Source organism: Oncorhynchus mykiss, chromosome 9 (genome assembly GCF_057628025.1).
Source record: "Oncorhynchus mykiss isolate SJ-2025 chromosome 9, ASM5762802v1, whole genome shotgun sequence".
Lineage (NCBI taxonomy): Eukaryota > Metazoa > Chordata > Actinopteri > Salmoniformes > Salmonidae > Oncorhynchus > Oncorhynchus mykiss.
In genome coordinates, this window is record NC_143030.1 from 3,862,870 (window position 1) to 3,877,092 (window position 14,223).

A 14,223-nucleotide genomic window follows, 5' to 3' on the forward strand; every position below is an offset into this window, starting at 1 on the left:
CTGAGTGTGTTAGTGCAGAGGTTGGTAGAGAGGCTAACACTGAGTGTGTTAGTGCAGAGGTTAACACTGAGTGTGTTATTGCAGAGGTTGGTAGAGAGGTTAACACTGAGTGTGTTAGTGCAGAGGTTGGTAGAGAGGTTAACACTGAGTGTGTTAGTGCAGAGGTTAACACTGAGTGTATAATGCAGAGGTTGGTACAGAGGTTAACACTGAGTGTGTTAGTGCAGAGTTTAACACTGAGTTTGTTAGTGCAGAGGTTAACACTGAGTGTGTTAGTACAGAGGTTAACATTGAGTGTGTTAGTGCAGAGGTTAACACTGAGTGTGTTAGTGCAGAGGTTGGTAGAGAGGTTAACACTGAGTGTGTTAGTGCAGAGGTTAACACTGAGTGTGTTAGTGCAGAGGTTAACACTGAGTGTGTTAGTGCAGAGGTTGGTAGAGAGGTTAACACTGAGTGTGTTAGTGCAGAGGTTGGTAGAGAGGTTAACACTGAGAGTGTTCGTGCAGAGGTTGACACTGAGAGTGTTAGTGCAGAGGTTAACACTGAGTGTGTTAGTGCAGAGGTTAACACTGAGTGTGTTAGTGCAGAGGTTGGTAGAGAGACTAACTTCTTCTCACATTCACCCTTATGATATATTCCTTTATTCCTTCATTTCCTCTCCTCTCCTCCCCCTCTTCTCTCCTCTCTTTGTGTCTGTCTATTATATCAGCGAATTGATTTAATTTTGTCAGAGGCTGTTACAGGAGCTAGGGAAATCCTTCAGAGAGAAAGAGAGGGAGGGGCAGGGCGAGATAGCTAGCTGAGAACTAGAGAGTCCAGGGACTGAGAGAGGGAGGGAAAGAGTGAGGAGAGAGACTGTGGGGGGGACAGAGAGAGGGAGGGAAAGAGTGAGGAGAGAGACTGTGGGGGGGAGACAGAGAGAAAGCTGACAGAGTGAGGAGAGAGAGAGTGGGGGGGACAGAGTGAGGAGAGAGAGAGTGGGGGGGACAGAGAGAAAGCTGACAGAGAGAGGAGAGAGAGAGTGGGGAGACAGAGAGAAAGCTGACAGAGTGAGGAGAGAGAGTGGGGGGGACAGAGAGAAAGCTGACAGAGTGAGGAGAGAGAGTGGGGGGGGGGGACAGAGTGAGGAGAGAGAGAGTGGGGGGGGGACAGAGAGAAAGCTGACAGATGTGAGGAGAGAGAGTGGGGGGGGGCAGAGAGAGGAGAGAGAGAGTGGGGGGGGACAGAGAGAAAGCTGACAGAGTGAGGAGAGAGTGGTGGGGACAGAGAGAAAGCTGACAGATGTGAGGAGAGAGAGTGGGGGGGGGGGCAGAGAGAGGAGAGAGAGAGTGGGGGGGGCAGAGAGAAAGCTGACAGATGTGAGGAGAGAGAGTGGGGGGGGGCAGAGAGAGGAGAGAGAGAGTGGGGGGGGGGGGCAGAGAGAAAGCTGACAGATGTGAGGAGAGAGAGTGGGGGGGGGGGGCAGAGAGAGGAGAGAGAGAGTGGGGGGGGCAGAGAGAAAGCTGACAGAGTGAGGAGAGAGTGGGGGGGACAGAGAGAAAGCTGACAGGGTGAGGAGAGAGAGAGTGGGGGAGACAGAGTAAGGAGAGAGAGTGGGGGGGGGACAGAGAGAGGAGAGAGAGTGGGGGGGGGACAGAGAGAAAGCTGACAGAGTGAGGAGAGAGAGAGTGGGGGGACAGAGTGAGGAGAGAGAGTGGGGGGGGACAGAGAGAAGGCTGACAGAGTGAAGAGAGAGAGTGGGGGGGACAGAGAGAAGGCTGACAGAGTGAGGAGAGAGAGTGGGGGGGACAGAGAGAAGGCTGACAGAGTGAGGAGAGAGAGCGTGTGGGGGGGACAGAGTGAGGAGAGAGAGTGAGGGGGGACAGAGAGAAAGCTGACAGAGTGAGGAGAGAGAGTGAGGGGGGGAACAGAGAGAAAGCTAACAGAGTGAGGAGAGAGAGAGTGGGGGGGGGGGCAGAGTGAGAAGAGAGAGAGTCGGGGGGACAGAGAGAAAGCTGACAGATTGAGGAGAGAGAGAGTGGGGGGGGGACAGAGAGAAAGCTGACAGAATGAGGAGAGAGAGTAGGTGGGGGGACAGAGAGAAAGCTGACAGAGTGAGGAGAGAGAGTGGGGGGAGACAGAGAGAAAGCTGACAGAGTGAGGAGAGAGAGAGTTGGGGGGGACAGAGTGAGGAGAGAGAGTGAGGGGGGGACAGAGAGAAAGCTGACAGAGTGAGGAGAGAGAGTGAGGGGGGGACAGAGAGAAAGCTAACAGAGTGAGTAGAGAGAGAGTGGGGGGGGGACAGAGTGAGGAGAGAGAGAGTCGGGGGGACAGAGAGAAAGCTGACAGAGTGAGGAGAGAGAGAGTGGGGGGGGGGGACAGAGAGAAAGCTGACAGAATGAGGAGAGAGAGTGGGTGGGGACAGAGAGAAAGCTGACAGAGAGAGGAGAGAGAGAGTGGGGGGACAGAGTGAGGAGAGAGAGAGTGGCGGGGGCAGAGAGAAGGCTGACAGAATGAGGAGAGAGAGTGGGGGGAGACAGAGAGAAAGCTGACAGAGTGAGGAGAGAGAGAGTGGGGGGGGGACAGAGAGAAAGCTGACAGAATGAGGAGAGAGAGTGGGGGGGGAGACAGAGAGAAAGCTGACAGAGTGAGGAGAGAGAGAGTGGGGGGGGGGACAGAGAGAAAGCTGACAGAATGAGGAGAGAGAGTGGGGGGGACAGAGAGAAAGCTGACAGAGAGAGGAGAGAGAGAGTGGGGGGGACAGAGTGAGGAGAGAGAGAGTGGGGGGGGGACAGAGAGAAAGCTGACAGAGAGAGGAGAGAGAGAGTGGGGGGGACAGAGTGAGGAGAGAGAGAGTGGGGGGGGACAGAGAGAAAGCTGACAGAGAGAGGAGAGAGAGAGTGGGGGGGACAGAGTGAGGAGAGAGAGAGTGGGGGGGGGACAGAGAGAGGAGAGAGAGAGTGGGGGGTGGGACAGAGAGAAAGCTGACAGAGTGAGGAGAGGGAGAGTGGGGGGGGGGGGACAGAGAGAAAGCTGACAGACTGAGGAGAGGGAGAGTGGGGGGTGGGACAGAGAGAAAGCTGACAGAGTGAGGAGAGGGAGAGTGTGGGGGGGGACAGAGAGAAAGCTGACAGAGTGAGGAGAGGGAGAGTGTGGGGGGGGACAGAGAGAAAGCTGACAGAGTGAGGAGAGGGAGAGTGGGGGGTGGGACAGAGAGAAAGCTGACAGACTGAGGAGAGGGAGAGTGTGGGGGGGGACAGAGAGAAAGCTGACAGACTGAGGAGAGGGAGAGTGGGGGGTGGGACAGAGAGAAAGCTGACAGACTGAGGAGAGGGAGAGTGTGGGGGGGGACAGAGAGAAAGCTGACAGAGTGAGGAGAGGGAGAGTGTGGGGGGGGGACAGAGAGAAAGCTGACAGAGTGAGGAGAGGGAGAGTGGGGGGTGGGACAGAGAGAAAGCTGACAGAGTGAGGAGAGGGAGAGTGGGGGGGGGGGGGGGGGCAGAGAGAAAGCTGACAGAGTGAGGAGAGGGAGAGTGTGTGTGTGTGGGGGGGGGGGGGGGGGGGGGCAGAGAGGAAGATACATCTCAGTGAGCACCAGATGGAGTGGTAACGTGCACAAGATGAGGAGGAGAGGAGAATAAACCGACCGGAATAGAGATGCAGCCTCGCGGACTGATGAACGGCTAAACGGCTGTGTCAGCTGGTGTTGTCCTTACCGGGAGAATCTAACGTTTACATCACGAGTCCGTCCGTTGACAGACACACGGAAGGAATCTTGCGCTGTGAAGGGAATTATTTCGCCTTCTGACTCCTCTCTCCCCGCGGTCGGTAGAGAAGAGGGGAACTGCATCGAGTCACGACCAACCATGGAGCCGGTTACAGTTCACCGGGACTGTTGTTTGTTTGATTGATTGGAGCTGAAACTCCGATCTACTGAACCGACATTAGACCGGCAGGGTTCGAGAGAAGAGCATTTTAGACTGAATAGTCTACATGGCTCATGGGACTATTCGGTTTAACAGTTTTTAATTAACGTGGTTTTAATTTTTGGGGACCAATCTGTTCCCTCGTGTATCCTCGATTTCAGCTGAATCGGTAGCGCGCGCAGCGTGTTATTTATGTAATATAGAGGATATATATGAACCTCCCCTGCGCGTGCCTCTCCGGGGTTTGTAAGGTGCTATCTTGGTGAGCTGATCTGAGCTCGCGGGGCTCCGGTAAGGCTCCGGTAGGCGGGATGTTTGTGTCGGTGTGGTACGCTAAGAAGATGGGCCGCCGGTTTATTCAAAACGTCAGGAAGGCCAAGAAACAACGACAGCGGATGATGGTAGGAGTAGGTTTGGACCATATTGCCTATAGGAGGTAGTTAGTTTCTGTTAGAGAAGGTTGATGGTTCAATTTCCGCTCTGACTACTACTTCCCTAAATTACTACTACAAGATCATTCTACTAATAATCTCTCCCCGTAGCCTTTCTCTCTATCATCTCTCTCCCTTTCTCCATCCATCCTTCCTTCCCCTCTCTCTCTCTCTCTCTCTCTCTCTCTCTCTCTCTCTCTCTCTCTCTCTCTCTCAATTCAATTTCAATTTAAGGGGCTTTATTGACATGGAAGACATATGTTAACATTACCAAAGCAAGTGAAATAGATAATAAACAAAAGTGAAATAAACTAAAATTAACAATAGACAATTACAACAATACTGAATGAACACTTATTTTAACTTAATATAATACATCAATAAAAATCCAATTAGCCTTAAAATAAATAATGAAACAATTTGGTTTAAATTATTCAAAAACAAAGTGTTGGAGAAGAAGGTGTGTGCCATGTAAGAAAGCTAACGTTTCAGTTCCTCGCTCAGAACATGAGAACATATGAAAGCTGGTGGTTCCTTTTAACATGAGTCTTCAATATTCCCAGGTAAGAAGTTTTAGGTTGTAGTTATTATAGGAATTATAGGACTATTTCTCTCTATACAATTTGTTTTTCATATACATTTGACCATTGGATGTTCTTATAGGCACTTTAGTATTGCCAGTGTAACAGTATAGCTTCCGTCCCACTAGACAAGGTAAAAATCTGTCGTTCTGCCCCTGAACAGGAAGTTAACCCACTGTTCCTAGGCCGTCAATGAAAATAAGAATCTGTTCTTAACTGACTTGCCCAGTCAATAAATTAAATCGGACAAATCGGTGTCCAAAAAATACCGATTTCCGATTGTTATGAAAACTTGAACTTGATTGTTATGAAAACTTAAATAATCGGCCACTTCGATTAATCGGTCGACCTCTAGGATTTACAACGTGTTTTGTTCTTCTCTGGTTGCCCTTTTCTTGTGGCAACAGGTCACATATCTTGCTGCTGTGATAAAACACTGTTGTAGTTCACCTAGTAGATATGGGAGTTTATCAAAATTGGGATGTTTTTCAAATTCTTATGGTTTTGTGTAATTCTGAGGGAAATATGTCTCTCTAATATGGTCATACATTGTGCAGGAGGTTAGGAAGTGTAACTCAGTTTCCACCTCATTTTGTGGGCAGTGAGCACATAGCCTGTCTTCTCTTGAGAGCCAGGTCTGCCTAAAGCGACCTTTCTCAATAGCAAGGCTATGCCCACTGAGTCTATACATAGTCAAAGATTTCCTTTCTCTCTCTCTCTCGCTCTCCATCCTTCCTCTATCTTTTCCCCCTTTCATCACATTCAACATTACAGTCCAGTTATTCTCAGACATGACAGAGGGTTATGTGTTCATGTGTTCATGAGTCCATGACCAGGAAGCAGCTCTGGCAACTGATTGGCTAGTGATCTCTCTGAGGCCATCAGTATCTTCAACGTAGGATCACACACACACGCGCGCACACACACAAACACACACCTTCAGTGAAGTGGGTAGAGTTTTTAATTCTCTCTTTGTGTGTCTGTTTCCAGACTGCCCACACTAGCCATCTCCCAGAGGATAAGTAGAGTGGTTTGCTTTCTTTCCACTTTCCTCGTGTCTATTCCTGACAACACAGCGCTGTGTGAGGGTACAGATCTGTAACTCCTCTTCTCTCTGAATTATTTATGATGATGTCTCCTCTCCTCTACTGACACCTCATCACCCTGACTTCCTCTTCTTCCTCCTCTCTTGACACCTCATCACCCTGACTTCCTCCTCTTCCTCCTCTCTTGACACCTCATCACCCTGACTTCCTCCTCTACTGACACCTCATCACCCTGACTTCCTCATCTTCCTCCTTTCCTGACACCTCATCACCCTGACTTCCTCCTCTCCTGACACCTCATCACCCTGACTTCCTCCTCTTCCTCCTCTCTTGACACCTCATCACCCTGACTTCCTCCTCTTCCTCCTCTCCTGACACCTCATCACCCTGACTTCCTCCTCTACTGACACCTCATCACCCTGACTTCCTCATCTTCCTCCTTTCCTGACACCTCATCACCCTGACTTCCTCCTCTTCCTCCTCTCTTGACACCTCATCACCCTGACTTCCTCCTCTTCCTCCTCTCTTGACACCTCATCACCCTGACTTCCTCCTCTTCCTCCTCTCCTGACACCACATCACCCTGACTTCCTCCTCTACTGACACCTCATCACCCTGACTTCCTCATCTTCCTCCTTTCCTGACACCTCATCACCCTGACTTCCTCCTCTCCTGACACCTCATCACCCTGACTTCCTCCTCTCCTGACACCTCATCACCCTGACTTCCTCCTCTCCTCTCCTGACACCTCATCACCCTGACTTCCTCCTCTTCGCTTCCTCTGCTACCGAACCTGTTCTTCCTCCTCTTCCTCCTCCTTGCATCCTCTCCTCCTCTTCCTCCTCTCCTTCTCTACCTTTTAAACTCCAGCTGCGCTCCACTTCTGACCACACAGCAGTCAGTACTACTTCAGTTTAACATGCATGAGACATGTATGCTGTCCCTCCCTCCCTCCCTCCCTCCCTCCCTCCCTCCCTCCCTCCCTCCCTCCCTCCCTCCCTCCCTCCCTCCCTCCCTCCCTCTCTCTCTCCCTCTCTCTCTCTCTCCCTCCCTCTCTCTCTCTCGCGAGAGGAGACGGTGGCGGAAGAGGGGGGGGAGGGGGGGAGGAAGAGAGGGGGGGAGGGGGGGAGGAAGAGAGGGGGAAAGGAGGGGGAGGAAGAGAGGAGGGGAGGATGAAATTAAATATGCTTCTGAATATACTTTGTATTTGTGATTTTTGCTGCATTCATCTGGCGTTGTTGTTCATTTGTGTTGTGTGTGTGATGCTGGATGATTTGCTACGAGATGGAGATGGTTGCTATGAAAACTGTTGTTGCCTAGGTAACTGGGTCCCCCATAGGGATCAGCAGCTGTTGCTATGGAGTAGTCATGGTTACGAGTGGCCAGGAGAGAGAGAGAGAGAGAGAGGCTGTGAAGATACCAGTATCTCAATTTTTTTCCATAGTAAAAATGAAAACATGAAGCAGGTGGATTTTGTTCTTTAAAAACCTGCTGGATGTAAAGTATTTTATGCTTTAGCTTGGAAAATAAAGACATGTGATTAGACAACATAATGATGTTGGACAGGTTTTCTAAAGAAGTTCAATCCACGCGGTTTATTTTTTCCACAGATACTAACTAGTATTCTGATACACACAGACACACAGACATACACATACACACACAGACACACAGACACACACATACACACACAGACACACAGACACACACAGACACACAGACACATACACACAGACACACACACAGACACACAGACATACACACACACACAGACACACACATACACACACAGACACACACAGACACACACATACACATACAGACACACACATACACACACAGACACACACAGACACACACATACACACACAGACACATACAGACACACACATACACACACAGACACACAGACACACACATACACACATACACACAGACATACACACAGACACACACACAGACACACACACACATACACACACAGACACACAGACACACATATACACACACATACACACAGACACACACATACACACACAGACACACAGACACACACATACACACACATACACACAGACACACACATACATACATACACACAGACACACACATACACACACATACACACAGACACACACATACAAACACATACACACAGACACACACATACACACACATACACACATACACACACATACACACAGACACACACATACACACACGGTGGGCAGTCTATGTTATTTTTTCTATAATTTTCTATTTCTGTGTTTGGCCTGGTATGGTTCTCAATAAGAGGCATCTGTCAATCGTTGTCCCTGATTGAGAACCATACTTACAGCCTGGTTGTCCCTGATTGAGAACCATACTTACAGCCTGGTTGTCCCTGATTGAGAACCATACTTACAGCCTGGTTGTCCCTGATTGAGAACCATACTTACAGCCTGGTTGTCCCTGATTGAGAACCATACTTACAGCCTGGTTGTCCCTGATTGAGAACCATACTTACAGCCTGGTTGTCCCTGATTGAGAACCATACTTACAGCCTGGTTGTCCCTGATTGAGAACCATACTTACAGCCTGGTTGTCCCTGATTGAGAACCATACTTACAGCCTGGTTTCACCTTTGAGTTGATTATTTTCTGCTCCGTGTTTTTGTATTCACCGTTCAGGACTGTTTTGTTTCGTTCTCGTTATTTTGTTTTGTGTTCATGATAATAAATGATTGCCACACTGCGCATTGGTCCTCTCCTTCCAACAGCCGTTACAACAATGGTGTGTGTTCTTCACTGGTTGCCCTTTTCATGTGGCAACAGGTCACAAATCTTGCTGCTGTGTTGGAACACTGGAATTTCATCCAGTAGATATGAGAGTTTATCAAGATCGGGTTTGTTTTCTAATTCTTTGTGGATCTGTGTAATCTGAGGGAAATATGTCTCTCTAATATGGTCATACATTGGGCAGGAGGTTAGGAAGTGCAGCTCAGTTTCCACCTCATTTTGTTGGCAGTGTGCACATAGCCTGTCTTCTCTTGAGAGCCATGTCTGCCTACGGAGGCCTTTCTCAATAGCAAGGCTATGCTCACTGAGTTAGTACATTGTCAAAGCTTTTCTTAAGTTTGGGTCAGTCACAGTGGTCAGGTATTCTGCCACTGTGTACTCTCTGTTTAGGGCCAAATAGCATTCTAGTTTGTTCTGTTTTTTTGTTAATTCTTTCCAATGTGTCAAGTAATTATCTTTTTGTTTTCTCATGATTTGGTTGGGTCTAATTGTGTTACTGTCCTGGGGCTCTGTGGGGTGTGTTTGTGTTTGTGAACAGAGCCCCAGGACCAGCTTGCTTAGGGGACTCTTCTCCAGGTTCAGGTGATGGCGTTGTTAAGTAAGGTATGAGAATCGCTTCCTTTTAGGTGGCTGTAGAATTTAATGCCTCTTTTCTGGATTTTGATAATTAGTCGGTATCGCCCTAATTCTGCTCTACATGCATTATTTGGTGTTCTACGTTGTACACGGAGGATATTTTCAAGTCAAGTCTCAATTTGGTGTTTGTCCCATTTAGTGAATTCTTGGTTGGTGAGCGGACCCCAGACCTCACAACCATAAAGGGCAATGGGTTCTATAATTGATTCTTTATCTCTCTCTGTGTCTGTCTGTAGTATCTGGGCTTTATGACTGATGCAAGTATTTTTAGCCAGATCCTAATTGGTATGTCAAATGTTATGTTTCTTTTGATGGCATAGAAGGCCCTTCTTGCCTTGTCTCTCAGATCATTCACAGCTTTGTTTAAGTTACTGGTGCTGATGTTTAGGCAGAGGTACTGTATGTATAGTTGTTTGTGTGCTCTAGGGAAATGGTGTCTGGATGGAATTTGTATTTGTGGTCATGGCAACTGCACCTTTTTTGGAACACCATTATTTTGGTCTCTCTCCTCCACTTTCTCTCTCTCCCTCTCCTTCTCTCTCCTCCCCTCTTCTCTCTCTCCCTCTCCTTCTCTCTCCTCCCCTCTCTCTCTCCCCTCCTCCTCTCTTCTCTCTCTCTCCTCTCCTTCTCTCTCCTCCTCTCTCTTCTCTCTCTGCCTCTCCTTCTCTCTCCTCTCCCTTCTCTCCCTCCATCAGACAGTATAATGTATAATAATATGACTGATTGCTAGCATTTCTCTGTCCTCTCTCATCCCATCATCGCTCACTCTGTCACCCTGAGGGGGAGGAGGAGAGGAGAAGAGATGGAAGAATATAATGTAATACTATGTAATAATACTAATCTGTGTTGATCTGTGTTCTCTCTTCTCTCTCTCTCTCCCCCTCCCACCTCCCCCCCCTCGCTCCCCCTCCCACTTCCCCTCCCCCTCTCTCTCCCCCTCGCTCCCCTTCTCCCTCTCTCTATCACACTTCCCCTCTCCCTCCCTCTCTCTCCCCCTCCCACTCCCCCCCTCTTTCTCCCCCTCGCTCCCTGTCCCACTTCCCCTCCCCCTCTCTCTCCCCCTCGCTCCCCTTCTCCCTCTCTCTATCCCACTTCCCCTCTCCCCCTCCCTTCCTCCCTCTCTCTCCCCCTCCCACTTCCCCTCCCCCTCTCCCTCTCCCTCCCTCTCTCTCCCCCTCTCCCTCCCTCTCTCTCCTTCTCCAGATGAATGGATCAGAGGGAGAGGTGGAGTATGAAGAGATGACACTAGAGAGGGTGAGACTACTCTTACTATTAGATTACAACATTTGTGGCCCCTCACACTTTTATTTTTGATTTGTTTATTTAACCTTTATTTAACCTTTATTTAACCTTTATTTAACTAGGCAAATCAGTTTAGAACAAATTCTTATTCACAATGACGGCCTACCCCGGCCAAACCAGGACGATGCTGGGCCAATTGTGCACCGCCCTATGGGACTCCCAATCACAGCTGGTTGTGATACAGCCTGGAATTGAACCAGGGTCTGTAGTGATGCCTCTAGCAATGAGACACAGGACCTGCTGCACCACTAGGGAGCCCTCTAGCACTGAGACACAGGGCCTGCTGCACCACCAGGGAGCCCTCTAGCAATGATACACAGGGCCTGCTGCACCACGAGGGAGCCCTCTAGCACTGAGACACCTTAGACCTCTGCTCCGTTCAGGAGCCCCTATAAATAATTCCCTTTTTCTTCTAAAAAATAAATTGACAATTAAAAAAAACTTTTGGCCACCAAACCTTGTTGTTGGATCTTTAACATTGCAAAACCAATTTTCTTTTTGTCAACTTAAGTTTGCAATTATAATTGATGAAAGGAAGACAAATGGAGAAAATGATTGGCCCCCTGTTCGGAGCTGGTTGCACAGCCTTGAGCCAAGTTAACTGCAGACAAACGCTTCTCTATCAATGAGTTTGCTGCACTTTTCTACTGACAATTTGGCTCTTCAGCAGAAAATAACTCTAATTCTTCAATGTTTGAGGGTTGTCCTCCACCAACCTCTGTTTTCAGAGCTCACCGTATTGTCCTCCACCAACCTCTGTTTTCAGAGCTCACCGTATTGTCCTCCACCAACCTCTGTTTTCAGAGCTCACCGTATTGTCCTCCACCAACCTCTGTTTTCAGAGCTCACCGTATTGTCCTCCACCAACCTCTGTTTTCAGAGCTCACCGTATTGTCCTCCACCAACCGCTGTTTTCAGAGCTCACCGTATTGTCCTCCACCAACCTCTGTTTTCAGAGCTCACCGTATTGTCCTCCACCAACCGCTGTTTTCAGAGCTCACCGTATTGTCCTCCACCAACTGCTGTTTTCAGAGCTCACCGTATTGTCCTCCACCAACCTCTGTTTTCAGAGCTCACCGTATTGTCCTCCACCAACCTCTGTTTTCAGAGCTCACCGTATTGTCCTCCACCAACCTCTGTTTTCAGAGCTCACCGTATTGTCCTCCACCAACCTCTGTTTTCAGAGCTCACCGTATTGTCCTCCACCAACCTCTGTTTTCAGAGCTCACCGTATTGTCCTCCACCAACCTCTGTTTTCAGAGCTCGCCGTATTGTCCTCCGTATTGTCCTCAGTCCAGGGTTTCTTCTTGAACTTTTCCGGTGCGTTTGGGTTTGTTATCCTGCTGGAAGACTCACAACCTTCAATAGAGACCCAGTTTTTGGACACTCTGTTGAACATTTGACAGCTGATATTGTGCTGGTTTCATGATGCCATGTTCAAGCCCCTATGTATCAGAGGCAGCAGAGCAATCCCACAGCATTATCGAACCTCCCCCATCTTTGATTGTAGGGAGGGTGTAATTTTCACTGAATGCTTGATTTGGTTGTCAGTAAACAGCGCTGATCTATAATGCCAAAATGTTTAAATGTTGTTTCATTGGTCCACAGAACATTTCCCCAGGAATTAGTACTATTTACTTGGGTTTATGAAACATTCTATCAGGCTTTCTGTTGTCTCCTTCAGCAGTGGGGTCTTCCTATGTTTACCTACATGTGATGGTTGTGTGTGTGTGTGTGATGGTTTGTAGGGTAACTCTGGTCTAGGATTCAGTATAGCAGGTGGAACAGACAACCCCCACGTTGGAGACGACCCGTCTATCTTCATCACCAAGATCATCCCTGGAGGAGCTGCCGCACAGGACGGGAGGCTCAGGTAGACACAGGACGGGAGGCTCAGGTAGACACAGGACGGGAGGCTCAGGTAGACACAGGACGAGAGGCTCAGGTAGACACAGGACAGGAGGCTGAGTTACCGAGACAATGTGCGGGGGTACAGGTTAGTCGAGGTAATTTGCACATGTAGGTAGGGGTAAAGTGACTACGCATAAATAATAAACAGTGAGTAACAGCAGTGTAAAAATAAAGGGGACTGGGGTCAATGTAAATGGTCCGGGTGGCCATTTAATTAGCTGTTCAGGAGACTTATGGCTTGGGGGTAGAAGCTGTTAAGGAGCCTTTGGACCTAGACTTGGTGCTCCGGTACCGCTTGCCGTGCTGTATCAGAGAGAACAGTCTATGACTGGGGTGGCTGGAGTCTCTGACAACTTAGAAATGTCCTTGTTTTTTAAAGAAAAGCACATTTTTGGTCCATTAAAATAACATCTTGATCAGAAAAACAGTGTAGAGAGAGTTCCTCTGTCCAGTATTTGTCCATCTTAATCTTTCTTTTTATTGGCCAGTCTGAGATATGGCTTTTCTTTGCAACTCTGCCGAGAAGGCCAGCATCCCGGAGTCGCCTCTTCACTGTTGACGTTGAGACTGGTGTTTTGCGGGTACTATTTAATGAAGCTGCCAGTTGAGGACTTGTGAGGCGTCTGTTTCTCAAACTAGACACACTAATGTACTTGTCCTCTTGCTCAGTTGTGCACCGGGGCCTCCCACCTCTCTTTCTATTCTGGTTAGAGCCAGTTTGCACTGTTCTGTGAAGGGAGAAGTTCCCCAGCGTTGTACCAGATCTTCAGTTTCTCGCATGGCATAGCCATCATTTTTCAGAACAAGAATGGACTGGCCATTTTGAGCCTGTAATCAAACCCACAAATGCAGATGTTTTTATTACCTTTATGTAACTAAGCAAGTCAGTTAAGAACAAATTCGTGTTTACAATGACGGCCTAGGAACAGTGGGTTCAGAAGCAGAACGTCAGATTTTTACTTTGTCAGCTCGGGGATTTTATCTAGAAACCTTTTGGTTACTAGTCCAACGCTTGAACCACTAGGCTACCTGCTGGTTACTAGCCCAACGTTCTAACCACTAGGCTACCTGCTGGTTACTAGCCCAACGTTCTAACCACTAGGCAACCTTTCGGTTCCTAGTCCAATGCTCTAACCACTAGGCTACCTCATGGCCTCATCCGATGAGTATCTAATGCTCCAGATACTCAACTAGGCTAAAGAAGGTTTTATTGCTTCTTTAACCAGGACAACAGTATTCGGCATAATTGCAAAAGGGTTTTCTAATGATCAATTAGCTTTTTAAAATTATAAACTTGGATTAGCTAACACAACATGCCATTGGAACACAGGAGTGATGGTTGCTGATAAAATCAAATCAAATGTATTTATATAGCCCTTCTTAGATCAGCTGATATCTCAAAGTGATATACAGAAACCCAGCCTAAAACCCCAAACAGCAAGCAATGCAGGTGTAGAAGCACAGTGGCTAGGAAAAACTCCCTAAAAAGGACAAAACCTAGAGAGGAACCATGCTATGTGGGGTGGCCAGTCCTGTGCCGGGGGAGATTATAACAGAACATGGCCAAGATGTTCAAATGTTCATAAATGACCAGCATGGTCAAATAATAATAATCACAGTGGTTGTCAAGGGTG

General features: G+C 48.3%; 1 protein-coding gene across 1 annotated transcript in view; it reads left to right on the plus strand.

Moving 5' to 3' along the window:
- LOC149980710 (disks large homolog 4-like) overlaps positions 1-14,223 on the plus strand; it is a 123,041-nt gene that overhangs the window by 71,894 nt on the left and 36,924 nt on the right. Inside the window, exons 5-6 of the mRNA XM_090185656.1 lie at positions 10,580-10,630; positions 12,427-12,551. Of these exons, the coding sequence (XP_090041782.1) occupies positions 10,580-10,630; positions 12,427-12,551 (176 nt within the window). The remainder of the gene's footprint in view (positions 1-10,579; positions 10,631-12,426; positions 12,552-14,223) is intronic.